General features: G+C 36.7%; 3 protein-coding genes across 3 annotated transcripts; 2 read left to right on the forward strand and 1 right to left on the reverse strand.

Moving 5' to 3' along the window:
* Positions 1 to 83: 83 nt before the first annotated feature.
* LOC135695351 (uncharacterized) lies at positions 84 to 4,754 on the reverse strand. The gene is made up of 2 exons (XM_065214419.2): positions 4,260 to 4,754; positions 84 to 2,807 (listed from the first exon to the last, which is right to left on the reverse strand). Exon 2 carries the CDS (start codon positions 2,799 to 2,801, stop codon positions 243 to 245), a length of 2,559 nt encoding a protein of 852 aa, XP_065070491.2. The 5' UTR covers positions 2,802 to 2,807; positions 4,260 to 4,754; the 3' UTR covers positions 84 to 242.
* A 186-nt stretch (positions 4,755 to 4,940) lies between these two features.
* On the forward strand, positions 4,941 to 8,432 carry LOC135695353 (origin recognition complex subunit 5). The gene is made up of 5 exons (XM_065214421.2): positions 4,941 to 5,138; positions 5,938 to 6,441; positions 6,948 to 7,125; positions 7,319 to 7,501; positions 7,841 to 8,432. Exons 1-5 carry the CDS (start codon positions 4,941 to 4,943, stop codon positions 8,086 to 8,088), a joined length of 1,311 nt encoding a protein of 436 aa, XP_065070493.2. The 3' UTR covers positions 8,089 to 8,432.
* Positions 8,433 to 12,177: 3,745 nt separating this feature from the next.
* On the forward strand, positions 12,178 to 26,896 carry LOC135695349 (bridge-like lipid transfer protein family member 3B). Its single transcript, XM_065214418.2, has 10 exons — positions 12,178 to 12,316; positions 14,060 to 14,222; positions 17,179 to 17,217; positions 17,802 to 17,893; positions 19,013 to 19,301; positions 19,876 to 20,547; positions 20,916 to 21,138; positions 22,015 to 22,121; positions 22,765 to 22,845; positions 23,145 to 26,896. Exons 1-10 carry the CDS (start codon positions 12,273 to 12,275, stop codon positions 26,184 to 26,186), a joined length of 4,752 nt encoding a protein of 1,583 aa, XP_065070490.2. The 5' UTR covers positions 12,178 to 12,272; the 3' UTR covers positions 26,187 to 26,896.
* Positions 26,897 to 27,252: the final 356 nt, after the last annotated feature.

The following is a 27,252-nucleotide window of genomic DNA, read 5'->3' on the forward strand; positions in this document are numbered from 1 at the left end:
TACATTCAGCGAGCTTTTCTTGTCATCTGCATCTACTCAATCAGATTCTTTGCCAGCAGTCATTTATGCAAAAACGATTTCACTCAAAAAGATAAATGCTTTAATGAACTAAACAAAAACATAGCAGTGATTAGGTACTGCTTTGGCTAGAACAGTAGACAAGTTCAAATCATACTTGATACATTATTCCTCATTTGCATTCACTTTAAACCTTCAAATGCGTACTTTACCAGTGAAAACATTTATCTGTTAGGGATTTTTCTTTTTTTTGCGTGACTTTTTCGCAGTTGACGAGGTGCAGATTGGATTCTTTTTACGAAAACAAATTCTTGTAAATTTCCTAGAATTGACTTTCGTTCTTTTAAGATTGTATTCAGTCTGATAAGTTCCTTTCTATTCTCGAGTAGCTCTTTTCCTTGTCTTCTTGACAATAAAGTTATTTCTTTGAGATTCTTTTTAAATCCTATTATTTCTTGGATAATCATTTGCTCGTCGTACTCCAATGTGTCGTTATCAACCAGGTTCTCTTGCATCTCAATTTGGGTTATTTCCATTGTCAGCTGCTCATACAGTAAGTCAAAATAAAGAAGCCTTTCAGAAATCTCAACAATGCTTTGGCACACTGAAATGTATCTGTCCCAAATGTTTTTTCTTTCTGTGTCCTCTGATAAATTGTGACCAAATTCATCATTTCCTTCACATTCATGTTCAACATTTAGCATACCTTCTGATTTATGCTCCATAGACAATGGTCTGTTTCCGATTTCGTTGTTATTTTCATCCCAGCCATTTACTTTAGTACATATAATCGAAGACCCCTGAAACCTATTCAGCTGCTTCTCTATGTCCGTATCCAGCTCCTCCTTCGTTTTCAAATCATTTCCAGGTGGAACAGCTCCTGGTAGTCCCTTTGCTACCTCTAATATTTTAGTAACTTCTTGCATTGAGCCTTTTTTGCTTCTGTCGTGTGCTGCTGATCCCTTTTTAATGTTTTCTTCCTTTTCACAAAATTGATGTTCCCTTTTCCCTATTTCCTTGTCTCCACATTCTGACTTCGGTGTCTCTAGGATTGGCTTCCTCTCTTCAGATCTCATGTAAAGATTCTCTACTAACTGGTTTATTTCTTCTAATGCAATATCTTTCCTCATAGGGCGCTGAGCATCAACTTCATTACCTGAAACCCGACAGTCTTCTATGAGACTATCACTATTTGCAAGGTACAACTCTTTCAAACCAACAAAGGTTCTAACGTTTCTTGACCAAGCTTGTCCCACATTTAGTTCTGTTTTCACAGATTCTGGTTTTAATGTCGTATTCTGTTTGGTATTTCCATGGCATCCCTGGCATCTCGTGCTCTGTCTTTCTTCTTCAGCGGCACTTTCGCTTTTGAAAACTTCAATGTCATTTTTCAATCCTGCCACGGTCACGTCCAATTTTCCATGATCTCCTGGTTTTTGCAAGCAAACTGTTGGATTTGCTATAGTTTTCAATTTTGATTCAAGTTTAAAACTATTGCTGTTAGTGGAAATATCTTCTCTTCGTTTACTTTTAGATGCACGAATGCTTTTCTTTCCTGACACGATGTGCCTCTCAACTTGTTCTTCTACTGTGCATTTCTTTTTCAAATGTTCTTTTGTGTTTGTGATTTCTGTAGAATTACAGATCGTTTTAATTCCCTTGTCGAGATCTTGTTTTTGGCAATACAAAACAGTTTTCTGCGTCTTCTCTATTTCCTCTTTGCCATCTTTATTGCAAATGCCATGGAAAGTCAGAAAAAGATTATGATAAAAACTTTGTAAATATTCCCCATCACTTTTAGGCTTTATGTCATTATTTCGGCCTCTTCGATGTCCGCAAGAACTTAGCTCTGTTTTTGCTTGGCCGCCAAAAGTCAACTGTTTTCGGGGAGTGGTTGAACTTTGTTCATGCACACGGTGCATGCAAGGACATACATATCTTGATTCTTGCGTGAGGTTCCTGTTTATCTGAAATGCTTCACAAGATGAAAGCTTCATTTTCTTGTCAGCAGTCCGTTGTTCCGCCCGAATTTCATCCTTTGGCAATTGATCTTCCGATTCTAAGGACGGAACTCCACTGTCTTTATCATCTGGAACAACTTCTTCTAATGACTGGTTCGAGCGTCTCGACTGGTTTGCCTCACATTGAAAAGATGCTATACATTTTGAAGGTCCATCACACTCAGTATCTTTGATGACATTTTCACTAAAAGCTCTTTTAAGAGATGTTTCATCGATAGCATATATTGATATTTTGTCAAAATGACTTAATTGTTCTCCAAATTGATTTTTTGATGCGGTCTTTTGAAGTAAACTCATATAAGCAGTTTTTGTATGATTAGGCATAATTTTGTCGAGTCCATCTTTCAATCTAGCTGCCATCAAACATTTCATCTTTGTACGCCGTTGATGAAAGGTTTCTGTATCCGAATCTTCAATTGTGTATTCTTTATCAGCCTCTCGATTTCGTTTTTCTTGTTTTCGCTTCTTGACATTCTTCTTACAGCTCGCCCCACCTTGACTAGTTTTGGGCAAGCTGAGAGCAGCATTTGCCATTTTCCTTTTGTTTTTCTTCAACATGTCTCTGTTACACGATGACTGGAGTCTTGTCTTCTTTGCCTTCACTTTCACTATTTCAACTGACTCGTCATCGTTCATGTCTGTTTCAGAGTCATTTTTCTTAGCAATCGTGCAAAGAATATCTTTATAGGATCTTTCATTTTTTGTTCCGGTGATAATGTAGTTGGTACCATTCACGTGAAGATGGAAACGCCCGTTTGCCATGCTCAGCTATAAATAAGAAAATGGGAGGTACTGCAGGAGAACTGCAAGAACTGAACTGGAGAACTGCGAGAAATTTATGTAATTATAAAATGTTCAGAATATATCAGATAGAACATGAAATCGAGATTTTAAAAGAATTTTTGAGCTGAGATTGTTGCCAAAATATTTTATCGAGCTGCAAGACACAAGAACGCTAGAGAAAAGACTACACATTGAATGGGGGGGGGGGGGGGGGGGTTGAGACTGATTATGCCACATTTTCAGTCCTTATGCTGCTAGATGAAAAACATGAAACGAGACCCCGTTTCCTAGCTGCTGCAAGAACGTATTCTGTCTTTAATGGACTTATAAATGTATAGCAATCATTATTTGCACCTTCCTAGCTAGATTCTCTTGCTCAAACTTATGCCAACATAAATATTTCAAATGCCAAAGTTAAATGCAACATTGTGTTAGACACATCTTAAATGCTGTTCTGGTAGGGCCTTCATATCTTCTCTGGCTTTAGTAGAATCGTCTCGTTTACACTTATAAAACGAACTGCATTTACTGCTGTTTCTGAAAATACAGCAAATGTTGTCTCAAATAAGGCTTATTACAGAATCACAGAAATATGTTGCAATGGATTTGGTTGTCATGTTTATAAATATATTGTGAAAAAATTTCTTGTATCTAGGCAGTCATTCAAATTGTCGACAAACGGAATCATAGCAATAGACTGGTTACCATGCGTAAGGAGGTCCGTCTGAATGTTGGTACGAAGAGCGTAAACTGTGAAATTTATTTTCAGTAATAAAAAACTCATTATCAATCAGAATAATTATTTACGGAAGCCTTTTGTTTTCTTTCGTTATTTAAAGTTGGTATAATTTCTAGCTATGCATACTCAAGCTACTTAAAACCAACTAATTTGAATTACCAACGCTATATATCACGTAAATCCAATGTAACCGATGTTGCTAACGTATTCCTTGCAAAGATTACAAGTACGATTGAACGATGTAAACACTGAGATGTTTTTCTTGATTATTTGTAAAGTAGGGAAGTACTTTATTTCGTTTGGAACTGAATTATATATTTGGCTACATCTGTATGATACGGAATTAAATCCATATATTTTTTAATGTGGCTCCGCTGTTTTGATCTAGGAGTTTCTAAAGTAATATGGGCATTCATTAATGGAAAATATTTTATCCATAAAAAGTGGATTCAAACCGTTAAATGTTTGGGGATGAAATGGGAGCATTGAAAATCTTTACATGACATTCTCTAGTGCTTTTAATGAAAAGAGCTTCTAGGCAGCCAAGAAGCATTTTCAATAAACAAGGCAAAAAACAGATTAATGACATCTCCTTAGAAAATGCTTAAAAGTAGAATCTTATAAATCCATTTATAGTGTGCACAGCCGTGAATCTCCACTAAAACGTTTTTTCAAAAAGAAAGCAAAATATTTCTAACCTTGTTACTTTAATATCACTAACATCAATTGACTTCTTGACATTTCTCTTTGCCACTAGCTAAACAAGATCCTTTGTAACTCAAAAGCGTATTAAAAATTTGTTTGAGTTTCTTTCTGATTGTTTGTCCTGATGATCAAAGATGTTTATTTGATATCAAGACAAACATCGTCTCAAGGAATTCTTCGTATTCCAACCATTTGTAGCATAGAAGGCCATCCACCAGGCTATCAACAATGCAACCATTGCGACTCTCTGTTTGATGGCATTCTTTGAAACAATCAATTCGAATATTCTTCGCAAAGCAAATGCTCCATTGAATTGCGAAATATTTACTTAAATATTGCGAACTGGGAGGGGTTGTGGGGGGCTGTGGGGGGCTGTGTATAATTTACCTTTGACAAACGGAAATTCCGAGCCCTTCATCCCCCCCCCCCCAAATATCTGCCAATTTACGTCTTTGAGTTGAAGCGATGAAATTCTAATTTCCCCCATGATATAGTTAGGCATCATTGATTAGAGTTATTAAATAGAAAACATACACTATTCTCTATAAACTATTATGGATCTACCACGCCCTTCTTTTTTGTCTCGCATCGAATCAGCAACGGAACCTCATATTGAACTTCATCTGAGTTAATCGAAATTGAGGCGGGAAAATATTTTGTGGTTCGTTGAAACGATGGAAGTACGGGCAGAGGGTTATACAAAGATCTTGCCACTTGTTCAATCACTGTGTCCGTGTAGAAAGGTGCAAATTGAAAAGCTGGTTGGTCTTTTTGGCGAAAAGGATGAAATAGCCTATCCCGCAATTTTTGTTTATGGACACACAGGAACTGGGAAAAGTCATGTTCTTAGGTCGTTAATGAACAATTTGAAAGTAGGTCCATCTTTGTTAATAATAAAAAATAAAGTTAACACAGTTTATTCGTAAGAGTGCACTATTGCAGACCAGATTAATGGGGCTGTTTGGATGTGTATTTTGGATTGGCTAAAATTCAAATTTATGTGTTTTTTTTCAATGATGGCAATTATGTGTTTGTTTGCAACAGAGAGTTGAAAAAAGTGTGTCATTCTGGGTTAACACTTAATTTGTTTCTAAATGATGCAATCAATATATCAAAGATCTTAGCCACCATCAACAAAGGGAGAACGCATGTTTTCTTATTAGGAGATAACTAGATTTCAAATAGTCAGATTTTGATGAAAATTTTTCAAATTTTGTTTGTTTTGTTAGGAAGATTAATCAGGAAAAAGCTTCTTTTTAAAAACTTTAATGTAAGTTTTTGTTTCAGGTAAGTGTGAAATGCTTCAGTGTTGCAAGCTTACAACAAATAGAGTAAAAGAAACATTGCATACTGAAATATTATAATTTGTATGACAGTGCATATGCTTCTGCAAGATCATCAAGGTCCAATAATAGATTTCAGTAATTTTTCACTGGCAAGAGTTCTTTTTGCTAGAAATGAAGCAAAAATTAATCATTCTTGATTACTTTTGTCATAGTAAGACAACATAAATATTTGTGGAAATATCAAGGTGCCAATTTTTCAACATAATTTATTGTATTATCCTTCACTTAATTCTATTTATAAAGAAGTAAAAAAATTAGGCCATGATATTCCATTTGAGACATAATAAATAATGTCCTTAGAAAAGTAACTGTCCTTCTCTTGCAGTTGGTGCACATTTTTGTGAACTGCATTGAATGCCACTCCGCCAAACTGGTATTTGAAAGCATATTGGAAGGCTTAGAATTGCTTTGCAGCGTTGACTACAACAGAAAATGTGACAACTTCAATGAATTTTTGCGTCATTTTAAATTCTTTATGCAAGCTGAATTTTTCTGTGAAACATTTTATATCATTTTTGAAAAATCAGAAAGATTGAGAAGCATGGATACAAACCTGATTTCTGGATTTATGAAATTAGCTGAGCTCTCGAGAATGAATGTATGTGTTATGTTTGAGACAGAAATAGCACTAGAGAAGTTTTTTGTCGGTACTGGCTTCAATCTACCTGCTGAAGTTCATTTTGATGAATATACCCAGAAAGAGTTGGTGAAAATAATGTCACTTGTTTGTCCAGTGGGGTACAGTACAGAATTCTATGCTTTCTATTGCCAGCTGGTCATTAGTGTGTTCCATCCTGTTTGTAGAGACTTGAATGAATTAAAGCATTTGGTATGTATGACTTGCATACTTAGACTCAGGTTGAGTTATTAACTTAACTTAACAATGGTTAACATAACAATGATTTAGAGCAGCTTATAAATACTTCATAATAATGTGTGAGATATTAAAACAATTGTGCTTTCCCATTTACAAAATGTTGCTTTGGAAAACTGAATTATTGTTTTATAATGCTCAGGTTTTGAATATCATTAAGTGACTTAAATTGTTATTTTTGCATGAATTTATCAATGATGTTGGATATTTTTTCATAGTATCTGTTGAAGCTATTAAATGCTGGTTTTTATAAAGGATTATGGACCTTTGGGATCTGCTAAAGGAACTTCTTTTGGTTCCCTTTCAGAGAGGACCTACTTTGGATCAGATCCCATGTAAATGTTTGGATTTGGTCTGGATCAGATCTGATTATGTTGACTATCGATGAGCTGAATAGTGTTTTTATACTGTTTATTCAGAATTGCAATATCTTTTCCTGTTTAGATTATCTGTTATTTCAGGCTGTGCTAAACTTCTCAAAATATTGCGAGCCTCTTAAGAAAGATGGTTTTGCTGATGCCAGGCAACTTTGGCGAAATATTGAGCCTCAATTGAAGATGTGTCTTTCAACTGTATACCTCCGTGAAGTGTCAAGTATTAAATGGGAAGAAATGCATCAAGGCAATATGGAAGACTATGGTATGAACTATAAGCTAGACTATTATTAAGGTTCTGGGTGCAGTTTTCTTTATTTTCGAAATTGAAAGTTTATGCTGAAATGTGATATTTAAATTCAGCCTGTAAACATGTCTTGTTTATTTAGATATATTACTCAGTTGTTTGTAATGAATTAATTTGGTACTCAGCTATATCATTTGTGATTTCAATGCAGTGAAGCCAAAAGCCATCCTTGAACTCCCGTTCTTGTCAAAATATTTGCTTATTGCTGCATATCTGGCCTCACATAACCCATCAAGAAGTGACAGAAGATATTTTTGCAAGCAAACGTCTGGTAAGATGAGTAGAAGAGCAAAAACATCAATTAAAACAGCAGCCTCTGATGGCAAAGTAACTGGTGAGATCTCTTACTTCCTCAGATACTGTGGTAATATCCACCGGAACATTTTATGCTGCCAAAATAACTTCTTTAAAACAGGATAATTGTCTTTTGCAACAAGAGTGGTGTCAAGAAATAGACCTTTGTTTCATTTGCAATCATTTTTAGTCTTATGAGTTCTACGAGTGGCTTTCCATAGAAAGATTTAAAAATGGATTGAATTTGAGCATGGTTACAATTTATTCTTGCTAGTTGCTGATTTTATTGATCTGACCTGACCTGACACGATTCAATTTCTCATAATAATTGAGTTAAATTATTGGAAGCTCCATTGTTCATGGTCTTTTTCTGTTTCAGGACCAAAAGCATTTCCACTGGATCGTTTAATGGCCATATTTTTCTGCATTATAGAGGGAAAAGTTAAGCCAAATTGCAGTTTGATTTCGCAGATATCCTCGCTAGTTAGCCTGAACCTAATGGCAAAACTCAGTGCAGATGACCAGATTGACATATCAAAATACAAATGTTTAGCGGATTTTGATTTCATCAAGTCAATTGCGCAGAATGTTGGCTTTCATCTTGAGCAATATCTCTTTGAGCAGTGAGCAGCAAGCAATTGTGTTGGTAGCTACTTTAGTTGGTTTCAACACTCGATGCAAAGCAGATTGGCAAAGCTTGTTTTACTAAACGACGGATCACGAGGACACACAAAAGCACACAAGGGCAGCCTGTATCACGACCGAGCTTTCAACAAGTGAAATATTACGTACGCATCAAACGGTTGAATGAGGCTTGCTTATTCCTAAGAAAAAGCAATCGATGAAAGCTCGTAGCCTAAGCAATGTTTAAACATATTTGATCATAATCATAGTTCATTTTGAAGGGTAGGAATTTACTCAAAGGTAAAATAACTAAAACATATATTTATCATCAAATGTATTTTCTAAAAGTTGTTGCCTCTCCTTGACTGCTATCAACTATCTAGCAACCTGACTATTCGAAATTTTTAAAGTTTAAATATTAAAAAGTAAAAGCCACTGATCATTTTAAGCCGTAGGAACATTCTTGCATTCTGGCAAAAGCTTGCAAAACTGAGTAAAAAACAACCAAGCATTAATGTGCTCTGACCAATAAGCAAAAGGTTATGGCTATTGAAACTTGTTGTTTTGTCCAGGAACTTGCTTTTCTGAAGTTTAATGATTGTTGCTGAATATAATGAAATGCATATCAAACTTTGAAAACGCTCCGCATTACAACATTATTCATGCATTATGCATTATGGTGTTATTCGACGTGCTGAATAAAATGAGATGATAAATCCAGTCTTAAATCGTCAAGCCATTCTAGACTTAGGTTTTGTACCCAGTGTTGGGTATGGCACTTTAACTTTATAACTATGCAAGTTGTGAAACTCAAACATTTTTTTCTGGAGTAATCGACGTATTTCATTAGATATTGTATATGCCCAGCCTGCGAAAATGCAATTATTTCCTGTCCAATTATTTTCACTTCTTTATTCTCTGCCTGTCTACCAACACAATGTCTGGTCATCTTGCCTTAACAACTTTGTCGCACTGAATAGTGAAATTCTAGTGTAACAAAAGAGCTTGACCTTCTCATTTTTCACTAACTGGTTCAGGTTGTTGTTCATACCAATATTCCGCTTTTTGAAAACCTCCTTCGCTGCAAAGTTGCTAGTGAAATCATCATTGTTATTCATTGTAACTCGATTGTAATTTTAATTTGACAAAAGCTATTTTATCAAAAGCTATTTTCGTAGACTGGACATATACAATATCTATATTACAGAAACAACCTGAACAAAATTCCGTTCCATCGGTATTAGAAAGCGAAATCTTTCTTCAGAAGAAAACTCTCGACGGGGGGCTAGATGCTTCCGACGGAGGGGCTGTAGCCCCTCCCCAGCCCTCCCCTGGCGCCACCACTGGCTGCGAGTAGACCAGTATGTATTTATGTATGTATTTGACAAATTTGACAACAACAGTAACATGCCAGTTTAGGATTACATTATGATTTAACAAAGAAAAACAAGTCAAGACGTGTTGCCCAGGAAACTGAGATAAGCCAGGTACTTTTCGGGCTCAGTGCTCTATGTAATCGTGCTACATTACCATGCATTCTCTTTTACTTTTTTTATGCACATTAGGGAATAAGCTTTTCTTTACATATGGAACTTCGTGTAATTCGTAAAACCTGTTCTTATGCATTGCATATTAGCGTAACCAAGCATGTCTTCAACCCCCCCCCCCCCCGTTTGAAAGCAATTGCCTTGCGTTATCCCAATTCATTTATCCTCTGTTTCCTGTCTTTCATAATTTTGTCCAATCGCCTCGACGAAATGTTCAATCATGTGTCTCCACATTTTGATCAAGAGTATCTTCCGATTGTTCACTTATATTCTGGCCATTTTCCTCTCCCCCTAGTTTCGAAAACCTCTTCCACCTCCTTCCACGAAATTATATTCTTGCAACATCACTCTGGCTTTTGAAGCGATTTCATATCACCCCATTTTGCTATTCTTAGTCTTTAACCCCACTAATGCTTTCTTCATTTGGTAGCGGTATATCTTCACTTTTCACCAGTTTCCTTTATAATAGTACCTCCAAACTTATTTGCCGCAAATTCCATTACAAGACTGTGAGTTCCCCTTTTTCAAATTGCACTTCAAATCGACAAAAAGTTTCATTTCAGTTCTTTTCCAAATCCTCGAATCATACATGAACAATAGCTGGTCAATTTGTATCTTTCTCCTCATGTAAATGTACCCATGCTAACGACAAATATAGTTCGGGAATAACAGTTATCTTTACACATTTCTCTTCTAATGCCGACTGTTCCGATTGAAACTCCACATGAGCTCAATAACGTTTTCCTGTTCCCAAATGATCGCCGGAGAAAATTTGCAATATTTTTAAGGATATGTGCAATTTTCAAATATTCGATTATCATACATTATGGAAACCATAACATCCAAACTATGCCAATTAGAGTATGACATCTATCTTAATATAAAAAAGGTCTAAACTTCCAATTCGCAAAACGTATCTCAACGGAATCTTAGTCCAACACTTGACTGGGTATTCCGAAACATGTTTATAATTTGTTGTTGGCTGTAAGTTTATTTTGATTAAAGCTGCCCAAAATTCTCCATTCAATTTTCGAGCCTCTTTGAATAAATTAATGTATATTTTCTTTACGCATATCAATATCAACTACGTCTCTTCTGTGTTATTTCTACGCGTCCTTCAGTAATTTATTTTTCCTTGCTGACAATTTCATGTAAAATATGCTTTTTCATCTTTTAATTCTTTATCGCTTTTAAATAATTACAAGTGCACTATCGTATCACTTGTAATTATTTGAAAAATACTGATAATAAAATGTTGAAGTTGAAGGTCTGTTCTTCTGTTTCAAAACACTGACCTCACCTGGCCACCCTCGCTGCAACGCCACTGGTTTGGTCGAATGCGCAAGGGGCGTTGTTTATGATGCCAGTGGTAGCATTGATGGTTCGACAAAAGGTTAAAAGAACATAATGCCATGTGCGCCTATGAACAGTTTTGGCTTCAAATGCCATATTTTTAAGGCAGCCTGAACGAGTTGTGGGGTCGAGGGTAGAGCTGTGTTTTAGAAGATTACTGATGCAAAATGGAAACCCGTAGCCAGACCCTCTTTATCACGGGGGTGGGATAGAGGATGATCTGTTTGCTACGTTGCTAATCATAATCATCAGAAGGGTTGTACTGTTGTAAAAAGGTTGTACATGAAGTACGAATAATTTTGGTCGGATTTATCCCACTGAAATTTTTCGAAACCACCGATTGCCTTTCAGATTTCCTTGTTATTGTTTTCGTATTACTATACGTCCAATAAAGATCAATTTTTCAGTTTCTGGTTGTTCTTCGCCATCAACAAATAAGAGATCCAGTTCATCTTCACTTTCTACACTTTCGCCCTCACATTCAAGAAATTTGCGTTGACATCCTTCTTGCCTACTCTCATGTTTTATTTACTGGGCTGACATCAAAACATTTTTGTAACTATTTTAATTGTGCTACAGATAGTTCTATATTGAAGACAGAAAGTGTTTCATTTCTTTACTCACCAAATTTTTTTCTTTTACTCAATTTTATCAAGTTCTCACCGAAATTGGCACCAGATTTTTTGGTCCTTAATGTGAAACAACAATAATCTTAGTTGGATGGTAAATTCATCATTTGTAAGGTGAAATTGCATTCGTAAGGAAGATAAAATAGAGACAATTGTTAATTTTGTCATTGTCAGGAAACTTTTCCACCCTCCATTTGGTCAAGAAAGTCAAGCTACGCCACTAGAAATAATTACATCACCAGTACAGTTCGGGGTTCTCAAAGTCATATCTAACATTCATTCTGATCTGACTTTGTTACGTTGTTTCTCGTTTGTGATATCTGATATCACTGTAGAAGTTTTCCTTCGGAATGAGGTTTCAAGTACATCACAAATGACACAGATCAGTACAATAAAGATACATAATAGTTTAATCTTGTTTGTAAATCCTAAATTTTGTTAACCCATGTTGCAAACTAGTTTGGTGTTTCTAAAAAACGCTCTTTGTTTCACCTGGAGAAGTATGACTTAGAACAACCTTGAACCGAGGCGTCATCAAGCGGCCAGAAGTGGCAGGCAAGAAAAAGTGTAGGGAAAAACATTGCGGAAGACATCGTCAAAATTATTTAGTGTGCACCTCAAGACTCACTGAGATGCAAAGGGATTTATTTTGCAAATAATGACAAGTTGGGCAAAAAATCAGATTGCTAAACAATTGGCAAGGTAAGTATTTTTGGAAAATTGTATTTTTTTTCTACGGGCCTAATAAAAGATGATGGATTTCGTTGGCCTAAATTCAACTTTTAGCGTGGTAGTCTTTTGGGATAAATGGTGAGCGGTTCCTAGGCCTAAAGGACAGACAGTAAAGGGATTATTTGTATCACTATCCTAACTTTTTTTAAAACGCTGCTCTAGGTAATTGCTGTGAATCAAAGTTTTATTTTTTGTTTGTTGTGTTTTTGCATCGAAGCCACTTTTTTAGTTCACTAGTTATAATCTATATACTCGCAAGCAAGCTATTATCTATCTATCAAATACGTAAGATTGCGTAAAATTTGTTAGTCAGAAGTAAGATGTTAGTAGTTACCAATTCATTCTATCCATTATACTTTTTTTTGATTTGTAATATTCTAAATATCCTCTGTTCCGGGCAGTTTTATATCTTCATATTTGCCAAAAATGGATCATAGAATTGAAATCTTCATGTTGAATAAAATCTGTCTTATTTCTATAAATATATTCCTTAAATCTTATTTCTGAAAATACTTCAGTCCCAAAAAATGAAAATGTTCAAGTCTAAACAGTGTTACTCTAATAATCTCAAATCTACCACGGAAAATCTAAATTTTTTTGGCACCTAAAGGGAAACATAAGGGGTTTTTCTATCAAATGGTAAAACATAAATGACCAGAAGCTGTTCTGACAGGTATAAACAATGTCAACTTTGTTTGGAAAAAAACCTGCTATTTATAAATTTGGCAAGATTTCAATCATAAGCAAAAGGCCAAAACTTGTTTTTGCAGACATCAAAATGAATTCGTTTTTCAAATTGCTAGTTAGTAACATGTAATTGTCCCCTTACTGTAATTGTTATGAGCAATAGAAAGTCCTGATACCAGCACAGAGCAATTAGATATTATAAAGCCCTCAGAAGAAGTAGTTTGAAAATTTCCTGATGATTGCATTGTATGGTATTGTTTGCTACCTAGCTTCTGAAGGTAGTTTTAGGACACTGAGAAGCTTATGCTTATCAAGCAGTGTCCTGGTCCTTCCTCTCGCCAGTTTGGTCATGCCAGGGACTCGAACCACAGACCCTCAGGTCTGTAGTCAGTGACCGTAACTACTGAGCCATCCTCACACCTGAGCATTAAGCATAAAACATAAAGTGGCAACTTAGATACACCTTGTTCTATACACCAGCAAATGTTCAGTTCTGCCTTCACCGCACTTCTTTTCATAATCTAATGGATAGGTAGTTCTAGTGTATGGCAGCCTCATGTTGGCTGATGTGAACCTGCAGCTTAATCGCAAAGCTAATGTTTTCTTCAAAACTTTTATTTACCTAAAAGTTAGAAATATTGCATCTCAATTTTTATTTCATATTTACCTTGGTTCTCCTACTAAACAAAATATGTTCTTTTATTTTGTAGTGATTTTTTAGCATTAAATAAATTGTGCTATTTTAAAAGCTATATATTATATTTGATCGCCAAATTTGTTACCATATTTGTTCTTAAATACTTCATTGAAACTTTAAAACAGTGATTTTTGTTTAAAACTGATAGTTTATGCATATTTATTTTAAACAAATTTGACATAAATTGTTGGAAAAGAATTGCTATATATATTTTTTTTGTTATGTGGAAAATGATAGTAAAGATGCAATCCTTAATCCTTTTTTGAATTCATGATTGATTGAGATCTTGAAATCCTGCATTCCTTTATGTTTTTATAACCCCTTTTCAGGTTTGTCAAGAATCTAGACCCAAGCCAAATTAGCTTGAAATTTTTGAAAGGCGAAGGTGAATTGTCAAATTTAGAATTGAATGAACAAGTGCTAACTGACTTACTGGAGCTGCCACCATGGTTACAGCTGAAAAAAGCAACATGCAATCGAATTTGCACGAAGGTAGGATCATTAATTTAATGGCAAAAGGCCATGAAAAAGATAGAGGTGCTAAATTTTCTTTTTAACTTAAATGCAAATTAGTATGATACAAAAGTATGTTTCCAATACAGTTGTATTTAGTTCTAAGTAGTATCAGCTTAGAAATTCAGTAGTATCAGCTTATCAGCTTAGAAATTCAGTAGTATCAGCTTATCAGCTTAGAAGTTCAGTAGTATCAGCAGTGGCAGGGCCTGATGAAGCTTCTGGCTAGCTGTTTTACAGAGCATTTTGACATGTTTCTTGAAACTCAATTTCTGTCAGGACTGATGCTTACTAGTTTCTCCTCATCACTTTCTTCTATCTTGGTCTCACCAATATGTTTATTAACTCTTTTTTTGCTTGCTCGAAACAGAATGAGGTGACATTTACCTTCATTCAATTTCTTATAGTTCTTTGGGAACCACATTGTTAGTAGATTTGCATCTTCCTATAATCTTTGTATTATATTTTATACCTAAGAGTCACAAGCGTGCAAATTAGTATAGTTGTAAAGAGGTAACTGCAGTAAAGTAGTAGCTGAAGTTGCTCATGGTAGAGATACACAAAGTGACATCAAATTTAAATCCTAATTTAATAAAGCCAACATCCAAAGAAAAAGAAACACCTTACAGTTGGATAAACTACAACTACCATATCAAAAACAACTTGCCTTGGAATCGACACAGCCAGTTTTTTGGGAAAAAATATTGGAGACTCCAACACCAGAAATGAAAAATTGGTACTCCCTTCTGCTTTACCCCTGTAAATGCCAAGATCCCCACTGCAGATCGTGTAAGATGTTTTTCTAAGTTTAGGCTTTTAATCATAAGTTGTATTTTGTTGTCATTTTATAGCAATTGGTATGTCTTTGTGTTTAAACAATTTGCCTTAATTAGCTTTTAAGCTATACTTTAAATGCAGTTGCTAACTGCAAACTTTAAATCAAAGGATTAACTATAATAATAATAATAATCAAAATTCATCCTTACCATCTCAAGCGCCACATCATCAGTATTTTGTCTAAGATAATGTTCGTTTTCTGGTTTGAAACAAATAAATTAATGGCAACTCAAAGACAGAAAAGACTGAGCAACTTGACTTTGATATGAATTGAGAAGTGACACCTTTTGTAATTTAGAACAAGGAACAGTTTCTACGATCTTGACAGATCAACGTTTTTGTAGCAAAAGACACTATTTGCAGTAGATTACAAATAATTGTATATTTTTAAAATCAAATTTTATAATCATATTTATCTTGAATCACCAATTGTATTTCTAAGAAGCTGAAATAACAAATGTATTTATTTAAACATAACCATATTTTATATACTACCACATACCTTAGTTCTGTTCTAATGCTACGCCAATGAGTATCAGTAGGAAAATTTATGCTTGTACATATTGCTTATATGTAAGCTATTTTGTAGCCTGTGATTTTGTTCTGATGGGCCAGGCTTCTGTTCTTTGCTCTGGTTGGCCAGGCTTCCAGTCTTGGCTCTGGTTGGCCAGGCTTCCAGTCTTGGCTCTGGTTGGCCAGGCTTCCAGTCTTGGCTCTGGTTGGCCAGGTTTCTAGTCTTTGCTCTGGTTGGCCAGGCTTCTAGTCTTTGCTCTGGTTGGCCAGGCTTCTGCTCTTTGCTCTGGTGGGCCAGGTTCTGCTCTTTGCTTTTTAGGCCAGGCTTCTAGTCTTTGCTCTGGTTGGCCAGGCTTCTAGTCTTTGCTCTGGTTGGCCAGGGTTCTAGTCTTTGCTCTGGTTGGCCAGGCTTCCAGTCTTGGCTCTGGTTGGCCAGGTTTCTAGTATTTGCTCTGGTTGGCCAGGCTTCTAGTCTTTGCTCTGGTTGGCCAGGCTTCTAGTCTTTGCTCTGGTTGGCCAGGCTTCTAGTCTTTGCTCTGGTTGGCCAGGCTTCCAGTCTTGGCTCTGGTTGGCCAGGTTTCTAGTATTTGCTCTGGTTGGCCAGGCTTCTAGTCTTTGCTCTGGTTGGCCAGGCTTCTAGTCTTTGCTCTGGTTGGCCAGGCTTCTAGTCTTTGCTCTCGTTGGCCAGGCTTCTAGTCTTTGCTCTGGTTTGCCAGGCTTCTAGTCATTGCTCTGGTGGGCCAGGCTTCCAGTCTTGGCTCTGGTTGGCCAGGCTTCCAGTCTTGGCTCTTGTTGGCCAGGCTTCTAGTCTTTGCTCTGGTTGGCCAGGCTCCTAGTCTTTGCTCTGGTTTGCCAGGCTTCTAGTCTTTGCTCTGGTTGGCCAGGCTTCTAGTCTTTGCTCTGGTTGGCCAGGCTTCTAGTCTTTGCTCTGGTTGGCCAGGCTTCCAGTCTTGGCTCTGGTTGGCCAGGTTTCTAGTATTTGCTCTGGTTGGCCAGGCTTCTAGTCTTTGCTCTGGTTGGCCAGGCTTCTAGTCTTTGCTCTGGTTGGCCAGGCTTCTAGTCTTTGCTCTTGTTGGCCAGGCTTCTAGTCTTTGCTCTGGTTTGCCAGGCTTCTAGTCATTGCTCTGGTGGGCCAGGCTTCCAGTCTTGGCTCTGGTGGGCCAGGCTTCCAGTCTTGGCTCTGGTTGGCCAGGCTTCTAGTCTTTGCTCTGGTTGGCCAGGCTCCTAGTCTTTGCTCTGGTTTGCCAGGCTTCTAGTCTTTGCTCTGGTTGGCCAGGCTTCTAGTCTTTGCTCTCGTTGGCCAGGCTTCGAGTGTTTGCTCTGGTTGGCCAGGCTTGTTGCTTGGTAAAGTCCTATGTCAAAGTGTTTTTGGGAACACAATTGCTTGGAAGAGCGCTTGATAAATGTTGCTGAAGTTTTTAAAAACATCAGCATTTAAAAACATCTGGCAAAGGCAGCTTTTTGTAGAGTTTTTGTATTAAAAAGAATAAAGAAGGCATTGAAATGAATCTTGCAGCAAAAATACTTTATTTTCATAATGAGCAATTAGTAATTTCGACTGACTCCTTAATCTTCTTTTTTTTAGATTCACTGGACTAGCTTGAAAACTGATCCGATACAACTGGTATGGACAGAATATCATTTTTCTGTAAATAGCTTTTTCTGTCATGTAACTTACTGCTATTTTGAAGCAATTTTTTGCGGTACAGAATTTGAAAATGGCTTTGAAAAAAGCAAACATTTTACGACATACTAAAAGCTTTTTCGTCTGACACTCCTCAGAGCATAAAACGTCAGAATAGGTTCCGAAAAAACACGATGGAAAATATATACCCAGTTGTGGATCGAAATAGGCCAACAGAAAAACGCAAGCACAAGACCGGTATAGTTGACCAATCAGTGCCGCGAGCCTAAAGAAAAATTACCAATGGAGTCCAAGAGAGAAAACGAACTCCTTTTGTCTACACAATGGCGGCTTTTTCGTTTTTATGTAGATTGACTCCAAAACTGCTAGATGGAAGGACGACCGGGCTCTGCCAATTATCCGAAACATGTCGTCATTATATTTTGAAGCAATATTTCAAACAGTTACTCAAACAAATTTTTGAATGCTTAGAAATGTAAGCAAAATGACATTGTTGTTGTTTATTTATTGTCAGAAAACGATAAACTCTGAGTTAACCGATAAACCAATACATCCTTTCTTAGTTTTTGGATTGTGTTGAAGTGGATATTTTTGCAAGCGAAACGGGAAGTCCAAAGCCCCACGACAATGTCCCATCTCACCAAAAGTATTCAAGGTAGGTTTTTAGATGTTTTTTGGATGCTCAATTATTATCTGAATAGAGCCGGTTAATTACATCTCTTACCATTATCATTGTATTCATCCTTTGTGTTTTGAAAATGAGTTTGACTCTAGACAATATTTTTGTACCTTGCTTGCTAGTACCTTGGTACCAATTGCGGTAAGAAATAAATATGTCAAATTTTTTTGTGTTTTTTTTAATCATCAAGATGTATGAAAAAGATTTATTTTTGTTCTGCGAAGCTTTTCCATGTTCAGTATTAAATCAAAAATTTCACGCGTTATTTGTGGTCCTCGTGCTAGGGTAGTTGGATTTGCAATAACGACAAACAAAGGATGGCAATAACGAAGAAAAAATGGTTGTTGTTCAGTAACAATTTACTGGCCTTCAATGATGGCACTCTCTTGTGTGGCTATTTGCAGCCATAAAAACCAAAAAAGCTAGAAAAAATTGATGAAAGAGCCGTTCTTTAAGCCCTCTCAATGTATTCCTCTTCTTCTACTACAGTACAAAAAATTTGCATAGCTTGAACACCACATTTAAGAAAGACTTTTTTCTCCCGAAAAGCACATGCCATGACCTTCGTATGAACAATAAACTTCACTCAGGTACTTTTGTCCAACGATTTGAAAACCACTTCAGAACAGAATCAAATCATTCACAAATATGAAGAAATTTGTAATTTTTATCAAAAGTTGGTTTTCTTGTAGTAAAGGCTGCAGCTCGGCATGTACTAACAGTAGTCAATTATGTCCATAATGCAATCTCTTAGATGCTTCATGTTAGCGATAATTAGGTTTTCAAATATTGTCTAGCAAACTTTTATAAAAGTTGATGATGATGATGAGGATGATGTCGTTGAACATTGGTGTCTTAAATGGAATAAAGTCTTAAATGGAAGAAATGTAGTTCATTTATCTTGGGATTGAATTCTCACGCTATTTTGATTTTGCGTCTTGTAATCTGACGATGCTTGTTTCTTTTCTTGGCATTTTGAGATACAGATAAAATTGAAAGTTCATCCAAGTTTAGAATTCAGTTGATAAACGTTGCCTTTTTTTGATACAGTTTTAATGTCGGTTTGTTACACTTTTGTATGTTGCGTTTTACCAGCAAAGATAAGCCACAACCAGTCAAGACCAGCAAGTACGGGTTTGCGGAAAAGGTAGTCGACGGAATGTATGTCTCAATTAACAGTGTACTTGTTTCATTCAAAGCATCAGGCTTCAGGGCGTCTTTCAGCATGTCACGTTTTATTGTGCAAAGTACAGATCCATATTGGAATGTTGCAAATAACTTGCGAAAGACAAGAATAAAAGACGAGCAGCGCGGCGAAGTTATGATATTTAAGCAAATCAAATGGGGGACAATGCGCCTCGATGCCGATGCTGCATATGCTGAGGTAATAATAGCTTCAGAAAAAAATTGTTTTTATCGATCTCAGTAACATGATCTCCATCTCTTCGTTGCCATTCAAAAAATAGGCTTCCTGAAATTGCCTTCATTCACCACTTTAAGTTGTAAAGTAGCGAATTCTTCTTGAAAAGTCCCTAAAAAATTAACATAATTGTATGCCGAAAATGAATTGTTCCTGGCTGTCTCTGCCAGACAGATGTTTCTTTTATATATATTTGCAGATTGCGGTATTTCGTAATAGGTTCACTGTACACATTGATTTCTATTTCAATTTCCTGTTTTCACTGAGGATTTTTTCATGGTAGATGTTTTTAGCACTTTTTATTGTATTATATGTGAATTTATCTTTCTAAGCGTGAAACTATGATAGCAACTAAAAACAAACCATCTTACATCTTTAAACATAAAGCTTCATTATGCTTATACACATTTTGAATTTTGTTCTCTCTGCGTACCAAAGCGTGTAAAGTTCTGCCTTTATGGCATCAGCTGCAGAACGGTTAACAGAAATGATAATTGATACCTATTGCAAGTGAAGGGTACTTGTTTATTTCTTTTAGACTGCTGAGCACGGATCTATCCCCATTCGTTTGATCACCAACAATTCAGCAGTCCACTTAAATATAAAAAAACGATTATCTGACTGCTCCTTGATATCTTCGAGACTTGAAATAATTTTTGATGACATCTTATGGATTTTGACGCAATCGCAGTTGCTGAAACTTTCATCGTTTGTCCACTTCTTGCTAAAAGTAAGACAGAAGTTCTTGCCAATGGCAAAGCACACTGAAGCGCAAAAAGATCACAAACCAATGGGAAATTCAAGTGATTCGGGAGCACCCCACCGGCCTAATGCGGATTTGTATCAAGGGACTGGTCATGGATCAAACTTAAATAAATTTTTCACTGAACATGATGTTATTGAGACTTCATATCATTTGAAAACTAACCGCATAGACTTACACCTATGCGATGACCAGACCCTTAGCAGCAGCGAAACTGCGCCGAGGTCATTTCAGCATAATGGGTCATCAGATAGTCCGGGTGCTTTGTTAATATCAATACAGAACTTCAAAATGGATCACTATCCATACCACATCGCCAACTTGAAGAGGAAGCTAGCTAGAAGTAGTGATGATGATGCTTTATTTAGCAGAAGACAATGGGCACAGCAACTTTTCGATTTTTTCCTAAAGAATGAAGGAAAAGAGATAGGCCACTTTGCCAGTCAGGTAATTCTTCTTGTTGTTTCTTTATATTGGTTTGTTTTGAAAGCAAGAAACTTTGTGGTCAGCTAATTAAGCTTCCAAAAAGCACAAACTATTTTGTGGCATACTACATCGCGTAGAACAATTACAACGAACGCAATGAAAACAACCATGAAACTCATATATATTTTTTATACACTAGGATTATGATTATCAGAATTTTTTCCCTTTGAAACCAGTAAATGTTGATTTTGGTATATATCCCATGTTAACATGGTAATTGCATGAAACGCTCAGTTGTAATTTGATACCATCGTATTCATTTGATACAATCATTTGTTGGTTTTTCGTAGGCATCTTGTAATCAAACGTGGTTTTTGTTTTGTTTACAGCAAGCAAAAAGTGCTGCCCCGTCTAGACGGCCACTGATGTATGAAAGCTTCTTTCTGATCTCTTGTACAAAGTTTGCAATTATGCAAGTAAGTACGAGTGATCGGCAAGAGCCAATGCCTTTTCTTTCATCGGACAAAGAAGGCCTCTTTTTACCCGAAGATATGAACTCATTTCTGCTTGATTTCACTTCTTATTACTTCATTGGATATCGAAATTTGCCAGGTAAGATTGTTATAAAACTGCTGCTCTGTTTCATTCGATTATAGATGCAATATGCCATTATCGCCATTTTTCCCATTTTTCCTGTGTACTGTTTGATGTCTCGCGTGTTTTTGCAATATTTCATTTGCATTTTAGTATTCTCTACATTTCTCCGTGGTATTCCAGGCCTGTAACTGACAATGTTACAGTATCGAGCTTCTCTTAACGCTTGATTGATCACCTGCAATTTTGGCTTGACATGAGAAAGTCAGTTATTCTGCTCGACCTTCATATTTCATCTTTTGCCACCATGGCGAATTTCAGGAAGGCTTTTTGTCCATCCATTAATAGCCAACGCCATTATTTGGGACTGCCTACTGTCTTGTAAAACTGGGGTAAATTGATGCTGTTTTTTCCGTTTTCGTTTTGAGCTGTTTTTGACGTCACCATTTTTAAAATAGAAGCGCGAGAAAAGAATGATTTTGAATTTTTCCATTTTCAGTGTTTATCCAGTGAATTTGCCTTTCGATTTTAGCCTGTTTTTAGCCAACCCATTTTGCTGCGCTGTCAAAGTGTTTTCCAACTATTAGGTTTTAACAGCAATGTAATGTAAACGAAAGATTGTCCATTTTCTTATGGAATTGAAGGCGCGAACATTAATGACAATCCATGACTACTTTCAATTTCAAATTGATTTAGGCAAATACGGAAGTAAAGTTTTAGTGTTTCTGTTCAAGGTTAGAATGATTTCTCATACAATAATTGAGGTGATTTATTCGATCGAGTGCCTATCAGTGAGAAGTCTTGTCTCTCCATGAAACTACAGAGACATGTGATTAATGCTGATGCTATGGTACTTTGTTCATACTCTATCTTTTCGAGCAATTTCAATTGTAGTGCCCCCGTCCAATATGTTTCTGAAGATGAATCCTATGAAACTTGTCTTTCACCCATTAACTTGCATTTGGCTCAACAAATTCATCCAGAGTGTTGTCACAGGCCTGGTAAGTAGCAATCGTCAATTTGTTTTCCACTTTTGTATCCTGCTTTACGTCTTTTCCACACAATTCTGAATGTCCTGTTTGCGTTATCTGCCACGCCACGTAGCAGAGGCTTCCAAACCGCAAATCTATTTATATATGTGCTTTTTATTTGATTTGAATAAATTTGAAAAACTTTTGCTGCTTTTAAATGTATTGAATATTTGCTAAAACGGGGTTACTTGGAGAGGTGCAAATTATGTAGATGCTACATAGCTCAGGTTGGATTCCTTGACTAGAAATTGAAAAAAAAGTCGTCAAAAAAGTCGTCCTGGTGTTAAAATTTTAAAACATCTTTTAACTGTAAACGCATTGTAAAATTTTTTTTTTTAATCTTCAATTTCATTTCTTTCATTAATTAACTAATTGTTTTATATATGTAATTATTAATTATTCATTCTTAATTGCTATTTATTCTAAATTTTTGTAAAGTAGGCCTAAATTAGCTTGTACACAAATTGTACATAAACAGCTATATTATACCCGCCTACTGTAAATAAATTGATTATTATTTACATTATTATTATTTCACTCAACAGCGAATCCTCTTTTGCAGCGGTACTTACTGTGATACTTTACTGATTCTTTTTTATTGGATTTTTTAAAGGAATGGACGAAAGAATTTTTGACAAAAGAAAGTGCCCCGCCTGAGCATCTTGACATCAGGATCGAGTGTTTAATGCCCCAGGTACTATTTCCCTATGTTTTCTCGCAATCTTTCGCCATTAAAATACGATTCTTATTCTTGTGTAGTTTGTTCACCTTCAAAGGCGGCCGTTGAAATCTCCTCGAGGTTGTGTTGTGATGTGTGTTTTGGGGTGTGGTGTCTACCTGATCTGCTCTTTGCGTCACCGATGAGTGTTGATAAGCATGGAAAACTGTTTTTCTCAAAACTGAAGAAATCTTTAAATTAGCTTTCGTTTATTCTAATGTTAGGTTCAAACATCCCTTGGTTTCAGTAAGAGTTTTATTATCTTTTGTTTTAAGGTGACTGTTCCTTGCGATGCGAGCTTTGAGCTGCCTCACAGCAGTGAAAGGCCAAAAGCCCTGCAGATTCAGATCTCACAAGCCGTCATTTCAAACAGTCGAATTGGAGTAGCAACATCACAATCTGATTTATTGATGGATGTACAAGATGCACTTGCATCTCACGTTTATTCCAGAAACAACGATTTTCCCAATTCGCAGACTGACTATGGCCCGCTTCCTAATGAGTACTGGGTAAATGACTACAGCATATTGCACAGACGGTTCTGGCAGGCTTACCTTAGATGTCGCACAGAGTCTTTGGTCGATGCGCGTCATCCGGTTAACTCACAAATGGGAATGGAATACTCAAATATCCCCGGTCAACCCACAACTTTTGGAAAGCAAAGTACAAACCTCGCCAAGGATTTGATGAATCCAAGGGTTATCTGGTGTATCTGGTGTGAGCAAATTTGGATTGATTTCATTGGAATTGAGAAATCCTGTGGACGCCCAGTCACTTTTATTGATGCTGTTCCAATGCGTCTTTGGCTTAGCTTTCCTGTTGTTCTACCACGAGAATCCTCATCTATCGAAGAAGACATAGAAAACAGAGGTTCCTTTTTGCAAGATATCTATACTCAGACAGAACGCTCAATGGTTGATGCTACTTCTTTACATACAACTGTAAAAACCCATGTAACAAAAACCGGCTCTTGTACATCTTTACCTGCCTCTTTGAAGTCGCAGCAAGAATTTTTTAGTAATTCGAGCTCAAATAGTTCAATTTCTATGGACAGTGTAGCTAGCAATACGATTGGAAACGAGGCAGCGAAAGAAGAGGTGTCTAGTTCAACCAAATCTAGAGCTACGCCTTATGAGCATGTTTCACCTCCTTTTGGTTTTCAAGAGCCGTCTTTGAAGACAAGTTATTCCGAGACAGACCTCATGTTAAGCCGGGCCAGGTCCTATGCTCCGGGCAGCTCCTCGTCCCAAGAGTTTCCTGTTGTCGTAAAAGATGTAAGAGTTGAGGCTCCCGGCCCTCCGCCCCCATATTCAGCTTCTGCACTAGCCAATGTCAGTAAAGCTGACTTTAAAGTGAATTCAAGTGAATCTCTCCCACCTGTGTATACTCAGCTTCCAACCTACAATGCTGTTACATTAGACGAGGGTGCATCGCAAATAACAGAAAAAACTTCTAAGGAAGTACTTGATTTCTTCAAATGCCGTCAAGAAAATGAAGGTAATGGCAGCAATGACCCGAAAAAGATAACAACCATTGGCAGCATCTTACATGTTACGAAATCCACAAGTATTCAATTAGATCATTTCCAGCTTTTGTTTCTGTTGCGCATTCAAGAAATGTTGCAAGAGGTTGCAACGAAGATAACTGATGACAGTTTGTTATCCAAAACAGTCAACTCCCCATTGCACCAGGATTCTTCATTTAATGGCAAATCTTTCTCTATGCACATGAGCCTACCATCCATCGATTTAAATATTGTCCTTCCTCCCTCAATGGGCATTCAGAACGAGCAGTTCTTGTCCCTGGAAGAACGCATAGAAAGTGGCAAATTGACAAGGTTTTTTGAGCTTATAAAGCAAACAAGAGATGGTGAAAGCAGAAAAAACCAAAAGACAGAGAGTAAAGGGGGCCTTTTTTGGGGAAATTCGCAACATTCTTCTACCCAGAGCGGCTCTTGCAACTTACCTGTTAAAGAGCTTTATGCCAGCAAAGAAAATGAAGGTATTTCAAAGTCAGTTGAAGGCGTCCAAGAAGGTAAACCCAGCCAGAGAATGGAAGAAAGTTTGATAAAAGATGTCTCGAAATGTGATCTCAATGAGCTAACCCTAAATGGAATTGAAACGACTGCTCAGTGGAACAAAAATAGCGCTGTATCAGATGGGAATACTTTGTTTGACGTGCCTGCAAATCCTGAAGACCATGTTTTCATAACAGATGATCCAGCCGATGAAAGAGAATATGACGAAAGGGAGGCTGGGGATGAAGTGGTAAACTATGGTAAACAGTTAGAAGCCTGTGAAGCGGAAGGGCGTCATTCTGCTGGCCAGCAATATGTCATGGTTGTCGAAGCGTCAACACAGACAGATGCAGTAGCTTGCACTGTAGATAATTATGAGTTTTTCAAAAATGAGGGTGTTTCAGTTATTCGTTCGAAATGTAAAGATTTACGTATTGCAATTCAAAGCGAGAACTCTGATTCGGTTGTGAAAGTAACTGTTGGAAAAATAAGACTGAAAGAAGATGGAGATGTAACTTACGGGATGACACTGGATCACAGGTTGCCATCTGGAAAAGACACAGAAAAGGAAGACTGTCTTTTTCTCGATTCAAAACCTCAGATTAAATTACGATTGATTTCTGGCCCAGTTGCAGAGCAATTTGCTGATGGAGCGTCTGAGATGGGTTTTGCTCACATCAAAGTTTCAAACCTTGATGCAAACTTACTACTTAGCAACATTGAAAGTCTTGGTGAATTTATTGAAGATGAGTACCTTTTAAAAAAGATGCCATTTAAGATTGAATTAGAGAATATTGAAGTAAAGTTGTTTGATGACAAACCACGGAGATACATTTCAGCTCTTTTGCCTCCACCCATTGAATTGAAGCTCAAAAGCCTCGTAGTTTTTGGCTCAACAGGAGGACAGATAACAATAGGGGAGAACCTACAAGATTTGTTTTCAGAGCGAACTGTGACAGGAAGTATTAGTGATGCCTCAAAAGAAGAGGAAGGTGGAAGAAGGGAGGGTTTTTATGAAGAGAATCTCTTAAAAAGTTCAGGAGATGCAGACTCGGGAATCGGTAATATAGGAACTGTGAAAGAGCAAAGTGCATTGATAATTGAAGAAAATGAGAGATTGATTGATGATCTGAAACTAGCAAACGCAAGAATGGTGAGTTTAGAACAAGAGAGAGATGCTATCTTAAAGGTAGTGGAGAAATTGCAACAGGAATTGATGTGGTCAAATCACGAAAACGAAAAATTAGCAGAAAAGGTTAAATCGTACAAAATCTATCTAAGAGATCTTGGAAAGAGGTAATGCCAGAGGGTTTGTTTATATTTTTGACGTATTACAAAAACTATTTATTTTGGCGTATTATTAGAAAACTAATTTTTCCCCTATGTGAATTTACATTGTGAGTCATGTTTTATGTACTTTTAGGAATTTGTTTTTCCCATTATGCTGGCTTTTTAAATCGTAAAGACACACAACATGTTATGACAGCAATTTCATGGTGACAAACTTTTAACGACCGTTTGCGATGCATACTTAGCAAGGTCTACAGCCTTCTCCTTGTTCTCACCCTTATCTGTGATGTTGAGAGATCTACCAAATAAATTTCCAAAAATATAAAAATAGCCATTGAAGACAGACTGAAACAAATAGGCCGCGGAATATCAATTACCCAAACTAAATAGACGCCGTTGATCGTATGCTCTTATTATAGTAAGTTTAAAATCAGGAGTGGGACTTAACGAGAAAATGTTTTATATTTTTTTACAAGAGAATCCTCTAGCAATCGTTAAAATTGGTAATGAGAGATATATTTCCTTGTAATTACAATGTAATTTAGCGAAATCATCGATTTTCATGTGTTGAATATTTATCTGATAAACAATGATGTAATAATGATGAAACTTTTAAAACCCATTAATAAGCCCTTCGTCGAAATCTCACTTTGAGTGTACGCTACGCCTGCTTTGTTCATTTCATCAAATTAATGGTTTTAAATTAGAATTGGAGCTTTACAGTTGTTTTTTACTTGGAAAAAGATTCATCTCTTGTTTCTCTTGAAGACACTTGCATAAGTTCAAGCACACGTCATCATCACCAAACACACCGATGCCATTATCATTACCATTGTCAATTCAGGGTGGTTTGTAACAAGTGGAAAGAACAGCAACCTATGCAAATAGCAAGCAGAATATTGTATTTTACTCACATTTAGCAATTTACAGCGACATTTGGGTATGACAAGGTATGACATTTGAATTGGTTATAATCTCAGACGGAACGGGATGGAGAAAGTCCATTTGAAGAAAGTTATGATGCTGCGATTGAAATTCTAGCAAAGTTATGAATTAACCACGGCTAAATGTAAGGA

The sequence above is a fragment of the Rhopilema esculentum genome, chromosome 2 (assembly GCF_057945365.1).
Source record: "Rhopilema esculentum isolate cy_ngs chromosome 2, ASM5794536v1, whole genome shotgun sequence".
Lineage (NCBI taxonomy): Eukaryota > Metazoa > Cnidaria > Scyphozoa > Rhizostomeae > Rhizostomatidae > Rhopilema > Rhopilema esculentum.

Bases quoted from the DNA above. Each gene is read 5' to 3' on its own strand.
- LOC135695353 (XM_065214421.2), top strand. From the start codon at position 4,941: ATGGAAGTACGGGCAGAGGGTTATACAAAGATCTTGCCACTTGTTCAA. The intron at 6,442-6,947 runs GTATGTATGACT...CTGTTATTTCAG, and splicing joins TGAATGAATTAAAGCATTTG to GCTGTGCTAAACTTCTCAAA. The intron at 7,502-7,840 runs GTGAGATCTCTT...TTTCTGTTTCAG, and splicing joins CTCTGATGGCAAAGTAACTG to GACCAAAAGCATTTCCACTG.
- LOC135695351 (XM_065214419.2), bottom strand. From the start codon at position 2,801: ATGGCAAACGGGCGTTTCCATCTTCACGTGAATGGTACCAACTACATT.
- LOC135695349 (XM_065214418.2), top strand. From the start codon at position 12,273: ATGACAAGTTGGGCAAAAAATCAGATTGCTAAACAATTGGCAAG. The intron at 17,218-17,801 runs GTATGGACAGAA...ATCCTTTCTTAG, and splicing joins AAACTGATCCGATACAACTG to TTTTTGGATTGTGTTGAAGT. The intron at 21,139-22,014 runs GTAAGATTGTTA...TTTCAATTGTAG, and splicing joins TGGATATCGAAATTTGCCAG to TGCCCCCGTCCAATATGTTT.